At 47.4% G+C, this 13,744-nt stretch overlaps 1 protein-coding gene across 6 annotated transcripts in view; it reads right to left on the bottom strand.

Annotated features, from left to right (window-relative positions):
• Mark2 (microtubule affinity regulating kinase 2) overlaps positions 1–4,828 on the bottom strand; it is a 64,708-nt gene extending 59,880 nt beyond the window's left edge. For 3 of the 6 annotated variants that reach the window (XM_028853794.2, XM_028853796.2, XM_028853797.2), the window contains exon 1: positions 4,145–4,828. In XM_028853794.2, coding sequence (XP_028709627.1) covers positions 4,145–4,198 — 54 coding nt within the window. In that variant the 5' untranslated portion in view covers positions 4,199–4,828. The remainder of the gene's footprint in view (positions 1–4,144) is intronic. The other 3 variants (XM_037207668.1, XM_037207666.1, XM_028853793.2) reach the window with 2 other exon arrangements.
• Between the last annotated feature and the right edge of the window lie 8,916 nt (positions 4,829–13,744).

The following is a 13,744-nucleotide window of genomic DNA, read 5'->3' as shown; positions in this document are numbered from 1 at the left end:
CCCATCAAGAAGCCCCACCATCAAGAGTCAAATCACAAACTCCCACATCCTCAAAAATGAAGTATTTGGTCCAGTGTTAGCCAAAAAGGAAGCCGGAATCTCACAATGTGTATATGGAACGACTTGTTACCCCAAACCCATCCTCACACCCACTTCAATGGAGATTGAACCTTCAGCCTTGTAGACAATGGGCAAATGCTACACCACTAAATTACATCTCCAGTCTTTTTTAGTTTGGATTTTGAGAGACAGGGTCTCACTAAGTTGTTAGCCTTGAATTTATCCTGTAACTCAGACAGATCTTGAACTTGTGACTCTCCTGCCTCAGCCTCTAGAGTACCTGGGGTCCCATGCCCCCACAACTGGCTGGGTAAGAGACTCTTTTGTTGTCATTTTATAAATTATTATTATTATTATTATTATTATTATTATTATTATTATTATTATTATATTTATTTAGTGTGTGTGTGAGAGAGAGAGAGAGAACAAGCATGTGCATATGGAGGTCAGAGGTCATCTTGCCAGAGTGTGTTCACTTCTTCCTCCAGGTGCCCTGACCCACTAAGCCATCTCGCTGGCCTTCAGCAGGATGTTTTACAGGGTTCTGTAACTTAGATTTGCCTTCCTCGTCAGTCTCCCAAACTCCTCTTCCTTGAGAATATATTCTGCCACCCACTCTCTAGAAGGGTTGGGGCAGCACTATCATCTGACTGATGGGTAGCAAAAGGCTCCTGCTTTCTATCAGGTCCCCTCTGTTTCCAGGGTCTGAAGCCATGGGTCCCTTCCCCCCAGGGATTAGGGAACGCTCTAGCACGGGCAGGTGGACTCTGGAAGTTGTACCCTTCTCCACACTTGACTATTAAGGCTGCTGCTGGCTGGAAGACAAACAGTCATCTTGCTGATTGCTTTCAAGGCTGCCAAGCCTCCAGGCCAGCAGAGCCATTTGGAAAAGCAGCTCACAGAAAGCTCAGCTCAGACTTAAGAAACCCCAAAACTACTAGCCCCAGGTCACAATCCTGCAAAAGGAAGCCACTATGGTGAAAAATGCACATCTAAAATCAGGTGTCACCAAAATTATCTTCAAGATAGAGCTTGGCTGTCTTTTATCTCCTACTTCCACTGTTAGAAACAGGGTTGACAGCAAACAGGCGATCTCCTGCAACATAAGGTTTATTTTTATGCTTCAACATGTTCTGTGTGTGTTTCAGATGTGATCAAAGAGCTCCTAGAAACAGCTTATCAGCCACAGTTTTAAAGAAAGGGGGAGAAAAGGCACAAGAAGATACTGGGACCGTCAGCTGGAGTTTATTTACCTGTTCTCTGGTAAAACCAGTTTAAATAATTTAAATCTAAACAAGGTGACAGTGGAGAAGGACCTGCCCAACCAATTCCTTGCCTTCTATTTCCCAACACCATGGCTACTACAATGGTTGAGCTTCCACAATGGTTTTACCATCTGCAATGGGATTGAGGGGAGGGTACTCAGTTTCACCTGGTAAGAGTGTCTACCCTACAGAAGTTGGGTGCTTGAGGAGCTGTCTCTTGTCTTTTTTCTTTTTCTAAAGAATACAGGGTTGGGCTGGGGGTGTCACTCAGTATAGAGCATTTGTCAATCAGGAGCACAGCCCTGATATAATCCCCAGCAGCACTAGAAACAAAAAGAAACAGCTAGGCACCTGTAATAGGTGTGCATTTAGCTTTTTCAAGTCCAAGTTTCCACACAGAGGAGGAAGGATATAAAGCTGACACTGAGTGGAGAACCAGGAACTGGTTCAATACAGCTAAGTTCATGAAGAATCGAGCCAAAGATGAGCAGGATGACAATGCAGAGCTGCTCTAGACTAAGTTATACAGAGCGGCTCACGGGCTAGCTGGTCACTGATTATCACGCTCCTGCAATCAGTGTACATGCACCAAATCCAAACTATATGATCCAACAGTATGTGAAACACATTCTAGCACACGTAACAAGAAAAAGAGCAAGTGGACCAATAATGCATTTATATTTACTAAACAGCACAAAGAAACCACACTGAGGCCACTTTCTCTGCTCAACACAATGCCCCCAGAGCCTCTCTGGCTCTCTAAGGAACAGGCAGGCCAACCACTCCCCAAATGCCTGAAGATGCCAGTCAGTCACTTGGCCTCCTCCTCCTTGCTCATGAGCAACCATCTGGGAAAGTTCTCCAGTTAGGCAAGGTCTATCTACTAAAATAAAGGTAAGAGGAAAGGGGGTGTACAGAGCAACCTCACAAGAGCCTAGAAAAAGTGTTTCCCAGGAGAGATGCAACTGGCAAGCTCCTCAATTTCCAAAGACCTCTCTGTCCCAGGCAGGACCAGCTGCCAAGCCCAGTGATGAAATAAATCAGCCACCCCTCCCTCTCAAGCCCTACTTTGCCCCAAAAGCAAACAGTCCATAGGGTAGTACGGATCTACCATGACAGCAGAAAACTCTGTCCTGATGCCTCTTTAGTTCCTAAGTGCCCAGGTAACAGACAGCAAGAGGGTAACAAGGCAGAAAAGTACAGTTAAGAGATAAAGAAGGCTTTTCAAAGAAGGAAGTTAATGCTAAGCAAATAAAGCAGCAGCTCTATCCTACCTGGCTACAAAAAACAAACAGGGAACAAGAGGGAATCACAAAGGGGGCTGGCGGCAAAGTATGCTCCTTTTTCAACACAAGTTTGTGTTTACTAAAATTCACTCAGAAATGTATGACAGGCAAGGGACTGTCCAAAAAGCAGGCAGCAAAGGACACAAGAGACAGTGTAACAAAGGGGAGCAGTGGAAAGTGGACGCCTCAGCTCAGAGGGGAGAGGATAACACAGAAAAGGCAAAGACTTGGGTGACAAATAGCAGTGATTGCCAGGATGAAAGGGAAAGTATAGGGCCAGCGCTGACCTGCAGCATAAGCAGCTAGCATGCACCCTGGGAACGGCCAGGACTAGCCAATAGGGAGGGAATGAACAGCCTAAGAGGTGCAAATAAACATGAAGAGGGCAGGAGGCCCATGTGGACATGAAAAACAGCACTAATTAAGAGGTATGTAGAAAGAAAGATGGGGGGAGGTTGAGCAACAGGAAGTAGCAAAGAAGGAGGAAGATACTATGATACTATGAGGAGTGACGGGCACCGGCGTGGAGAGGGTCAGTACCTAATTTGTGTTGCAGTATAAGTAGGCAGTAACGCAGGGACCGAGGCCGCTGATGCAGTCCGCGAAAGACTGAGCAACAGGTTATGTTAATACAGCCAGGCTGAAACACTGTCTTTTTCCCATGATGGAGGGAGAGCCCAGGGATAATCTGGGAGACCATTCGGACAGCAGGCCCAGGAACTTAAATGTCAAACCCCAGGGGGAAGGAACAGGACCGGTCCAAAGACTCTGAAGGGAGCGGTGGCTGGAACCTCAAAGGCAACCTGTGGGAAAACTATGCGCATGACAGCTGTATGGGAAACACGGAAGCGACACATGCCAGTGCCAGGAGCCAGGGAGCTCCTGCCGAAAAGAAGGGAAAGTGATGAGCAAAGAGTAGGCGAACGATTTGGAAAGGTGACGAGGGTGGAGCTGGTGGGTTGCAAGCAACAGGGAGAGCCCAATTTGGAACAGGAAAGGAGGATAGAAAAAGCTGGGAAAGTGAAAGGACAGGGACCGAGAACACACTCCGGGGCAAGGACCCTTGAGGGAGAAAACCTTGGACTGGGAGAGCCGGTGCGGGCAGAGGGGATACAAGGCTAGGGAGATGCAGGAAGAGGTGGGCAACAATCCGCCACAAATCACAAATCGTGGGGTGTTATTCGAGGAGCAGGAAGGTGGCTGCTTTAAGCGTGGGTGGAGGAAGACCAGAAAGGCCCCTGAGAGAAAAGGGAAGAGAAGGGGAAGCTGGGGAGATAGCACGGAAGAACGCAGGAGGGCGGTGAGAGACAAGGGGCGTTTGGCAGAGATACAAGTGTGCAGCTCGGTCAGGACAAGGTGGGGTCCCAGGTCAGGACTCGGAAGAGGGATGTGCGGGGCTAGAGCCCGGGGCCAGATGACAGGACAGCCTAGGCTTGCAGAAGGCAGTAGGAGCACGAGGAGAGCAGAGGGAGGAGGCTCCGCAAGGTGCAGGGGCCCAGCCACAGAATTGGGGGAGCCCTAAGGGCTCCTTACCTGCTCCGTGTCCCTTTCGTTCAGCGTGGGTAGGGGGGTCCGAGCGCTGGACATGGCGCCGGTATCTCAGGGGAGGGAACCGAGCTTGGAGGAAGGGAGGAAAGGGAAGGCTTGGAGCCCGGCCGGGCGGGGCTTCTCACAGCAGGAGCACCCGCTGCATGGGCCCCGGCCGGGGGTGCGGGGAGGCCGGGCGATCGCTCACGCCAGCCCGGGGATGCGCCGCTCGGGCTAGGCCTCGCCGGCTCCGAGCGGCTCCGGACCGCACCCCCCCGACCCCCGGCTGGGCTGTGCCGCCTTTCGGCCCGGCTGCGCCGCTCCGCCTACTCTCTGCCGCCGCAGCCGGCCGCCTGCCTCGCTCCTCCCCTGCCCTCAGCCGCACTGCTCCGCGCCCGGCACACAGGCAGCCGCCGCCGGACCTGCTGCTCCCAACATGGCCGCCACCACCGCCAGCCCTCGGCTCTTTCCGCCGGCAAGAGCCGGAAACATCCGAAACAACTAGGAACGGGAGGGGGACGAGCCTTCTCCTCTCGGCCCAGACTATGGGTGAATTCCGGAAACTACCGAAGAAGGTAATCCCCGGGGACGCGCGCACCTCCTCTATTCCGAAGACCAAGCTTCGGCTCTGTTTACGGAAATCCACGAAGAGACTCCTCACCTCCAGAGCCAACCAACAGCCACGCCTACCGGCCTTTCTCCGCCCACTTGGAGCTGGCTTTCGGTAGTTTCCGGAAACACCCGAAGAGTCTCCGCATGTGCTAAACCGGCCACGCCCCCGTTCCGTTGCTCAGCCCGGGCCGTAGTCAGCCATTTCCGGCAACACCCGAGACCTACCGAGGTTAACAGTCTATCTCTTCGTTTCTTTCCGTCAGTTTTCGTTTATTTTCAAACCTTGAACAGGTGTGGGTCACCTGTACCTGTGACTGACTTCTTAGAAAATACTGCTATTAGCTGTTCCTGTGATTGGTGTCTTTTGATCCTAACGCAACTTCCCATCTGGATGTTTGCCTCCCTCTCTTTTTTTAAAGATTTATTTATTTATTTATTATGTATACAATGTTCCGCCTGCATGTATGTCTGTAGGCCAGAAGAGAGCACCAGATCTCATTACAGATGGTTGTGAGCCACCACGTGGTTGCTGGGAATTGAACTCAGGACCTCTGGAAGAGCAGTCAGTGCTCTTAACCTCTGAGCCATCTCTCCAGCCCTGGATGTTTGTCTCTTAGCTCATAAGACCCACCTTATTCCTTTCTATCAACATGTGTCAACTGCCAAATGTGTTGTCACCCTATTACCTGTCTCCTGCTTTGCACGCCTGCCATCTTTCGACTGTCTTGGCTTCTAGATATACATCCGACATCCTCAAATTCAGTCCCCTTATTGCTCCCAAAGGCCTGGGAGGCACCAGGTCAGGGTCCATGAAACTTGACAGTGGACAGGCACACAGACATGCACCTTTAGGATACAGCTCTGTCCTGAGAAAATGCTTGTGTGGTCTTGGGGTGTGGGATCACATAACAGAGACCGGCAAAATGGCTTAATGGACCTGAGTTTGATCCTGGGGACCCACATAGTGAGAGAGCCAAGTCTAAAACATTGTCCTCTGGCTTCCATGGGCATGATACCCTAATAAATAAATACAAATGTAATTAAGATAGATATGTATGAGTTGGAGAGATGGTTCAGAAGTCAAGAGGGAGCACTGGTTGCTCTTCCAGAGGACCGATATTCATGTTCCCAGCACCCATATGGTGGCTAACAACTGTTCGTAACTCCAGTTCCAGGTGGTATGATACCTTCTGGCCGCCACTGGACATACAATTGCACAGACCTACATATAGGCAAAACACCCATACACACAAAAGGTTTTTAAAAATTGAAAAAAAAGGAAGAAAGAAAAAGAAAACATAACAGGCTGAAGACATGGTTCATCAATTAAGAGCACTTACTTTTTTCCCAGAGGACCTGGATCAGGTCTCAGAACCCTCCTGTAACTCCAGTTCCAGAGGATTTGATGCCCTCTGGCCTCTACCAGCACCTGCATGCAAGTGGTGCACATAAACCCATAAAGGCACACATATAAACATACAAATAAATATTTTTAAAATCACATAACATTTATTTTTACTGTTGGTTTGATTTTGTGACATGGTTTCACTATGTAGACCAGGCTGGCCAAGAGCTCATAGAGATCTATCTTCTATCTGCTTCTGCTTCCCAAGTGCTGGGATTAAAGGTGTATACCACCATGCCCAACCATGTTTTGTTGTTGTTGTTGTTGTTTTAAATAGGGTATCATGTAGCCCAGGCCGGCTTTGATGTGCAACCAAGGGTGCTTTGAACTCCTAAGCCTCCTGTCTCCATCCTCTAAGTACTTAGATCACAGGTATATACTATCACCCCTGATCTTAAATTACCTTTTCATATATTCTTTTTTTTTTTTTTTTTTTTTCCGAGACAGGGTTTCTCTGTGGAGCTTTGAGCCTTTCCTGGGACTCACTTGGTAGCCCAGGCTGGCCTCGAACTCACAGAGATCCGCCTGGCTCTGCCTCCCGAGTGCTGGGATTAAAGGCGTGCGCCACCACCGCCTGGCCCTTTTCATATAATCTACAAGGCAAGTCAGGAGAGACCATTTCATTTTAATTATTTCAAATCTCCCTTCTAAGACAAAGGGACTCATGGTAAAAGAATAAGTGTTCATGAAAATAAGGATTCCTGAGGTTGTAGGACAGTGGGAGAGTGTTATTTAATACCCATAGTGTGCAGGAGGCCCTGGGGTCATTCCCTAGCATCAAAAAGAAAAGACAGACAACCAAAACAAAAGGATTCCTCAAGCTGAATATGGTGGTCTGCCCTGTAATCCTGACACTAAAAAACAAAGGCAGAATAGATGGTTCGAGGCCAGCCTGGTTTGCATAACGAGTTCCGGGACAGGCAGGGCTACACAGTAAACTCCTGTCTCAAAAACAAAACAAGCCCGGTGATAGTGGCACATTCCTTTAATCCCAGCACTCCAGAGGCAGAGGCAGGAGGATCTCTGAATTTGAGGCCAGCCTGGTCTACAGAGGAAGTTCCAGAATGGCCAGGGCTACACAGAGAAACCCTGTCTTGAAAAAACAAAACAAAAACACCAAAACAAGTTGCTGACTAGGTGGCTCTGCAGTTAAAAGCACTTGCTGCTCTTTCAGAGGACATGGGTTTGGTCCCATGGTGGCTCACAACCCTCTTCTGGTCTCCACAGGCACTGCATGTGTGTAGTATAGATAACAGACAAGCAGGTACAACTGGTACCCAAATATTATAAATAAATAAATAAATAAATAAATAAATAAATAAATAAATAAATAAAACATTCCTCAGCAGGGCATAGTGGTGCATGCCTTTAAACCCAGCACTTGGAGGCAGAGGCAAGAGGATCAAGGTTAGCCTGGTCTACACAGGATAGCCAGGGCTACACAATGTCTTGGCAGGGAGTCGGGAACAACAAAACCTCAGAAGAGCACGAGTGGGCCAGACCCTTAAAAACGTTCCTTTCCTTTCCTGGGCCTCAGTTTCCCTATTGAGAAACGGATTTACTGAATTCAACAGCTCTGAAGTCTTTTCAGCTTTCGAACAGTCCTGACTCTTTACAGAAGTCCATGTAGCAACCGGAGTCTACCTTCACTTTCCTCTGGAGTCTCCCTGATCTGTCCAATCTGGGCCCAACTCTGAGGCACAGACTTACTTAAAACGTGATGAGACTTTTGTATGAGTTATTTTTATCTATAACTTGATTACAGTTTTCAAGCATGGACTTTGTGGATGACAATGCACTGTGGGAATCCCACCAAGCAGAGGTAATAGCCTAGGCTGACTTCTGCTTCAAGCTACTCCTGCCCCTGGTTCCACAGAAGTTAGAACTTGCCCACTACCCTCCCCCTAAGCGCAACAGGAGGGATGGAGCCTGGGTCCCCGAATGTAAAGAAGCTTCTGGGGTTATGGGGAAAGTACTAATTGAGCCTCTGAGAGCTGACTGGCATCCATGATCTGCTCAATTACGGGGAGAGCTGGACAGATGCAGAGCGGGTAAGAAAGGATTTCCCAAGGCAACAGGTCCGCAGGACTAATCAATCCATGGGATTACAGGAAACTCCCTCACGCTCCAGTCCTGCTCCACACAAGCACCAACCCTGGGGAAGAAGCTGGGGAAAGCAGAACTGTAGAGTTGTGGGGAAAGGGATGGCGTCCATGACACGCCCCCACCCCAAATTTAAACATGAGAATGATCTGCCCTCTGGTGGCCAATGGGAGCTACACTGTCGATCCTGTGCCAGATGTCACTTTTAGGACCAAGGTCTGAAAAGCAGGAGGAAAAAGGAAACACTGAAGGGTAAAGGCAGACACATTCAGGAGCTCCTACTGACCTTAAATAGACTCTGCCTCCTCAAGAGTCTACTCAAACCCTGACCTTCCCCTTGATCAATTCCCTTCCTCTCCTCCTCTCACAAGGCTGCCAAACCAGTCCACCCAGCCTCTGGAGAAGCCAGAATAATCTTCAAGTTCAATTCCAGAGACATCTGTATTCATCTAGAACACTGTCCTCAACTCCCCAGAGGGCTTAAGTCAGGGTCACTTTGTGAGCCAGTGACGTATGTGGTCACACACAACCTTGTACTCAGAAGAGCTTTGGGCTTGATTTAATGTAAAGCTGTTATTGTTTTTTGTTTGTTTGTTTGGTTTTTGTTTTGGTTTTTCAAGACAGGGTTTCTGTGTCATCCTGGCTGTCCTGGAACTCACTCTGTAGATTACACTGGCCTCAAGCTCACAGAGATCTGCCTGCTTCTGCTTCCTTAGTGCTGCGACTAAAGGTGTATGCCACCACTGCCTGGCAAAGCTGTCATTCTTATGAAAAAAATTTAAGCTAAGAAGGCTCCTGCTTGTTTTTTTGTTTTGTTTATGTGTGTAGTATATTTATGCATTTGCATGGTTATGCTCATGTGCATGTGAGTGCACTTGAACACACACCAGAGACAAATCTGCCAAAGTTCAATGTCTTTTCTCAGTCCCTCTCCATCTTGGTTTTTGTTGTTGTTTATAATTATTGATTTGTGTGTGTCCATGTGTAGGTGCATATCCCATGGAGTGCACGTGAAGGTCAGAGGACAACTTGTGGGAGTTGGCTCTCCCTTCCACTGGAGTGGGAACTCAAGTCTTCTGGCCCGAAAACAAGTGTCTTAACCACTAAACCATCTCATCAGTTTTCCAACTTCATTTTGTTGCTGTTGTTGTTTTTATTTTTCAGACAGCATCTTACTATGCAGCCCTGGCTGTCCTGGAACTCACTATATAGTCCACAGGCTGGCCTCGAACTTACAATAAGTTGCCTGCTTTATAAGTGCTTGGAGGCTTGGATTGAAGGCTATGTCCAGACTAACCATGTCAGTTTTTCTTTCTTTCTTTCTTCCTTCCTTTCTTTCTTTCTTTCTTTCTTTCTTTCTTTCTTTCTTTCTTTCTTTCTTTCTTTCTTTCTTTCTTTTTTTTTAAAGATTTGTATATGAGTATTTTGCCTGCATGTCTACTTGTATATCTGTCCACTACATGCATGCTTGGTACCCTCAGAGATCAGAAGAGGGTGTCAGATCTCCTGGAACTGATGCTATAGATGTCATGTTATAGATGGGTTATGAATCACTGTGTAGATGCTGGGAACTGAATTCAGTTCCTCTGCAAAAAGCAGCCAGTGCTCTTAACTACTGAGCAGTCTCTCCAGTCCCTTGCTGTTGTTCTGTTTGTTTGTGTTCTTGCTTTGAGAGAGTCTCGCTGTGTAGTCCTGGCTGTCCCAGAACTCATTATATAGACCAGGGTGGCCTTGAACTCACAGAAGCCTCCTGCCTCTATGTCGTTAATTGGAACCGGGGTTCAAATCTGCTGGGTTGGCTGGCCAACAGTTCTAGGGACCTGTCTGTCACAACATCCTGGTGCTAAGGTTACAGATATGCTACCACACCAACGGGGGTCTCAGCTCAGGTCCTCATGCTTGCACGGCCAACGTTTGACTAAGTTATCATCTCCCCAGTACCAAGCCCCTCATTTTCGTTCTGCACTGTGCCCCCAGATCATGTAGGTGGTCCTGGTTGTGAGAGAAACTTTTGTCCTGCATGCCAGAGTTGACTTAATCTGGCCTCAAATTATCTGAATAATACCCACGCTTAACAAGTATCCCTGGTAGAGAGGTCTGCTGTAGGATAATCTTTTTGTACACTGTGAAGAGGTGTCTTTATCAAGCACCTTCTGATTAGTTTAATAAAGAGCTGAATGACCAATAACTAGGCAAGAGAGAATAGCGGGACTCCCAGGCATGGAGAAGAACTCAGAGGGTTAGAATCTAGGCGCAAGAGAGATGCCAAAAGACCCTGAAGTAGTTGGACATACAGAATGAAAGAGAGGTAAAAAGCCACATGGTAGAATGTAGATTAATTTTAAAACTGGTTAATTTATGTGGGGAACAAGCCTAAGCTGAAGTGGCCAAGCTTTCATAATTGATAATAAGTCTCAGTGTCATTACTGGGGAGCTGGTGGTCCCACAAAGCAAAGTCCACTACATTTGGCACCCAACATGGGGCCACAAATATCCACACAGGGCCTGTCAAGGCTGAAAAAAAAAAGTTCTGAACATGGAGTCGGATGTGGCTTCCTTGTGGCCACAGTCTCATGAGTAGGCTTGATGCTAGCAGTGTGCAGAGGCATGGCTCCTTTAAAAGGCTCTGCAGTGCAGCAGAACACTTGAGCAGCCTCACTGGGTAAAAATGCCTGCAGCATCTGTACACAACAACTTCCTAGAGCGGGGATGGTTGGTTAGGCGCAGCTGGGACATTTAGTCTCAGCTCTCACAGCTGCCTGTGCACCCAAAGGGGGCAGAGCCAGCCTCCAGCACCATGTGCTAAGCCAGTTTAAGATTTGACTCACATGGTCAGAGGAAGCTGCAGGCTCACAGAGAGCCAGGTCTAGGCTGAAAAAGCCTCTAAATAGGTACAGTATGCTTAAAGGTATGCTTAGATGATGAAGAAAAAGAAGAAAATGGGTATAGATAGATAGTCATAAAAAAATAGTTTAAAAATAGTAAAATCTTTTTAAAAAGAGTAAAGTAATATAAAAAGAATAAGCAACATAAGGATGGGAAATAAATAGGGCAACAACAGTGCTTTGTTGACTTTGATTTTTTTTTTTTTTTTTTTTTTGTTTTTCGATACAGGGTTTCTCTGTGTAGCTTTGCACCTTTCCTGGAAATCGCTCTGTAGACCAGGCTGGCCTCAAACTCACAGAGATCCGCCTGCCTCTGCCTCCGAGTGCTGGGATTAAAGGCGTGCGCCACCACGCCCAGCGACTTTGAATTTTTTTTTTAAAGATTTATTTATTTATTAAGTATACAGTGTTCTGTCTGCATGTCTGCAGGCCAGAAGGGGGCGACAGATCTCATTACAGATGGTTGTGAGCCACCATGTGGTTGCTGGGAATTGAACTCAGGATCTCTGGAAGAGCAGTCAGTGCTCTTAACCTCTGAGCCATCTCTCCAGCCCGACTTTGAATTTTTAAAATGCTGATGAACAAAGGACAAATGCTGCAGAGAATAGATTATAATAATAATAATTAAAAAACCCTGCAAAATTAAACCAGCCTATATATTTTAAGGATTTCTTAACTTTAAAATGGAAGTCAGAAAATGTGTTGCGATGGGAGAGAGGTTATGCCTTCATTTCCATGGGAAACAAAAAGCTATGGATTCCTTCAAAATCAATAAAAAACAAATTTAATCGGGTTGTGGGGAGGAGACCACCTGCAAATCTTGGCTACAGACATGAAAAAAACCAAGAAAGACTACAGGACAGGTGACGTGTATGCTGATCCCTCTACTATGGGAACAGCTCTGAGACTGGACGAGACATGATAAATCCTGTTGGGCGGGGCGATGGTGGCATATGCCTTTAATCCCAACACTTGGCAGGTGAACCTCTGTGAGTTCAAGGCCAGCCTGGTCTACAAAGTGAGTTCCAGAACAGGCTCCAATCTACACAGAGAAACCCCATCTCGAAACACTGCACCCCATCCCACCCCACTGCTGTGGGATGTTCTATATGTCCTGTGGGAGCCCGTTCTCGGGTTCCTCGTGGCTTTACCCAGCAGGTCCGCATAGAGGATGATTAGGACCACGGGCCTGAGGGCAGGTGTCTGAGGTGGTCTGCACTTGGCTGTGCTGGGGGATGGTCTGTATGTCAAATTGTTCTGATTGGTCAATAAATAAAACCTGATTGGCCCGTGGCTAGGCAGGAAGTATAGGCAGGACTAACACAGAGGAAAAATAAAAGAACAGGAAGGCAGAAGGACTAACTGCCAGCCGCCACCCTGACAAGCAGCATGAAAAGATGCCGGTAAGCCACAAGCCTCCTGGTAGGGTATAGATTTGTGGAAATGGATTAATTTAAGCTATAAGAACAGTTAGCAAGAAGCCTGCCACGTCCATACAGTTTGTAAGAAATATAAGTCTCTGTGTTTACTTGGTTGGGTCTGAGCAGCTGTGGGACTGGCAGGTGACAAAGATTTGTCCTGACTGTGGCCAAGGCATGAAAACTCTAGCTACACCCCACCCCCGCCCCAGCCTTCCACCACCACCTCCAAAAAGAAAAAAAAGAATCTTGTTGGTACAGAGTCCTCATGACCTATTATTACATGCCATCCTTTCATATGACATGGATGGAGATTTATATTATGGTTTGGTTATGTAGTCCAAATGGACTTAGAAAGTTGACAGATGCTTTTACCTGCTCAAACAGAGCAGAGAATCATCGTTAGCTGATTTGTACTCACTGTACATTCCATGCTTGTGTTAATGCAGTGTACCGGCTGGTTTTGTGTGTCAACTTGACACAAACTAGAGTCATCAAAGAGGAAGGAGCCTCAGTTGAGGAAATGCCTCCATGAGATCAGCTGTAAGGCATTTTCTCAATTAGTGATCAATGGGGGAGGAATCAGCCCATGGTGATGGGTGCCATCCCTGGGCTGCTGGTCCTGGGTTCTATAAGAAGGTAGGCTGAGTGAGCCATGGGAAGCAAGCCAATAAGCAGCTCCCCTCCATACCCTCTGCATCAGCTCCTGCCTCCAAGATCCTGCCCTGTTTGGGTTCCTTGTTGGAGCCCACTGGGTTTCCTAGTGGCTGTACCCAGCAGGACTGCATAAGAGGTTGATTGAACCACAGGCCTGACTGTAACTAGCAAGGGGAAGTCTTTTGCTCCACCCCTTGGCATTGTTATAAATAGACCTTTGGAATAAAGTTCTGGGCTGGTGGATAAGGATCCAGGCCCACCCGAGTCTATCCTGTGTTTTCCCTCTGTTTTTTCTCTCTCTCTATTTCGAACTAAGTCTCTTATCCCTCATCCCTCAAGAGTTCCTGGGGTAAATAAGTGTGGGGGTTGGTCCTCTACAGTTCCTGTCCTGACTTCCATCAGTAATGAACAGCAATGATGAAGAGTAAGCCAAATAAACCCTTTCTTCCTCAACTTGCTTTTTGGTCATGGTGTTTCGTCATAGCAGAAGAAACCCTAAGACAAATTGGTACTATTAGCCGGGTAT

Source organism: Peromyscus leucopus, chromosome 1 (assembly GCF_004664715.2).
Source record: "Peromyscus leucopus breed LL Stock chromosome 1, UCI_PerLeu_2.1, whole genome shotgun sequence".
Classification (NCBI taxonomy): domain Eukaryota; kingdom Metazoa; phylum Chordata; class Mammalia; order Rodentia; family Cricetidae; genus Peromyscus; species Peromyscus leucopus.
Note: the sequence above shows the minus strand (reverse complement) of the source record. Positions and strands in the feature narration are given on the sequence as shown.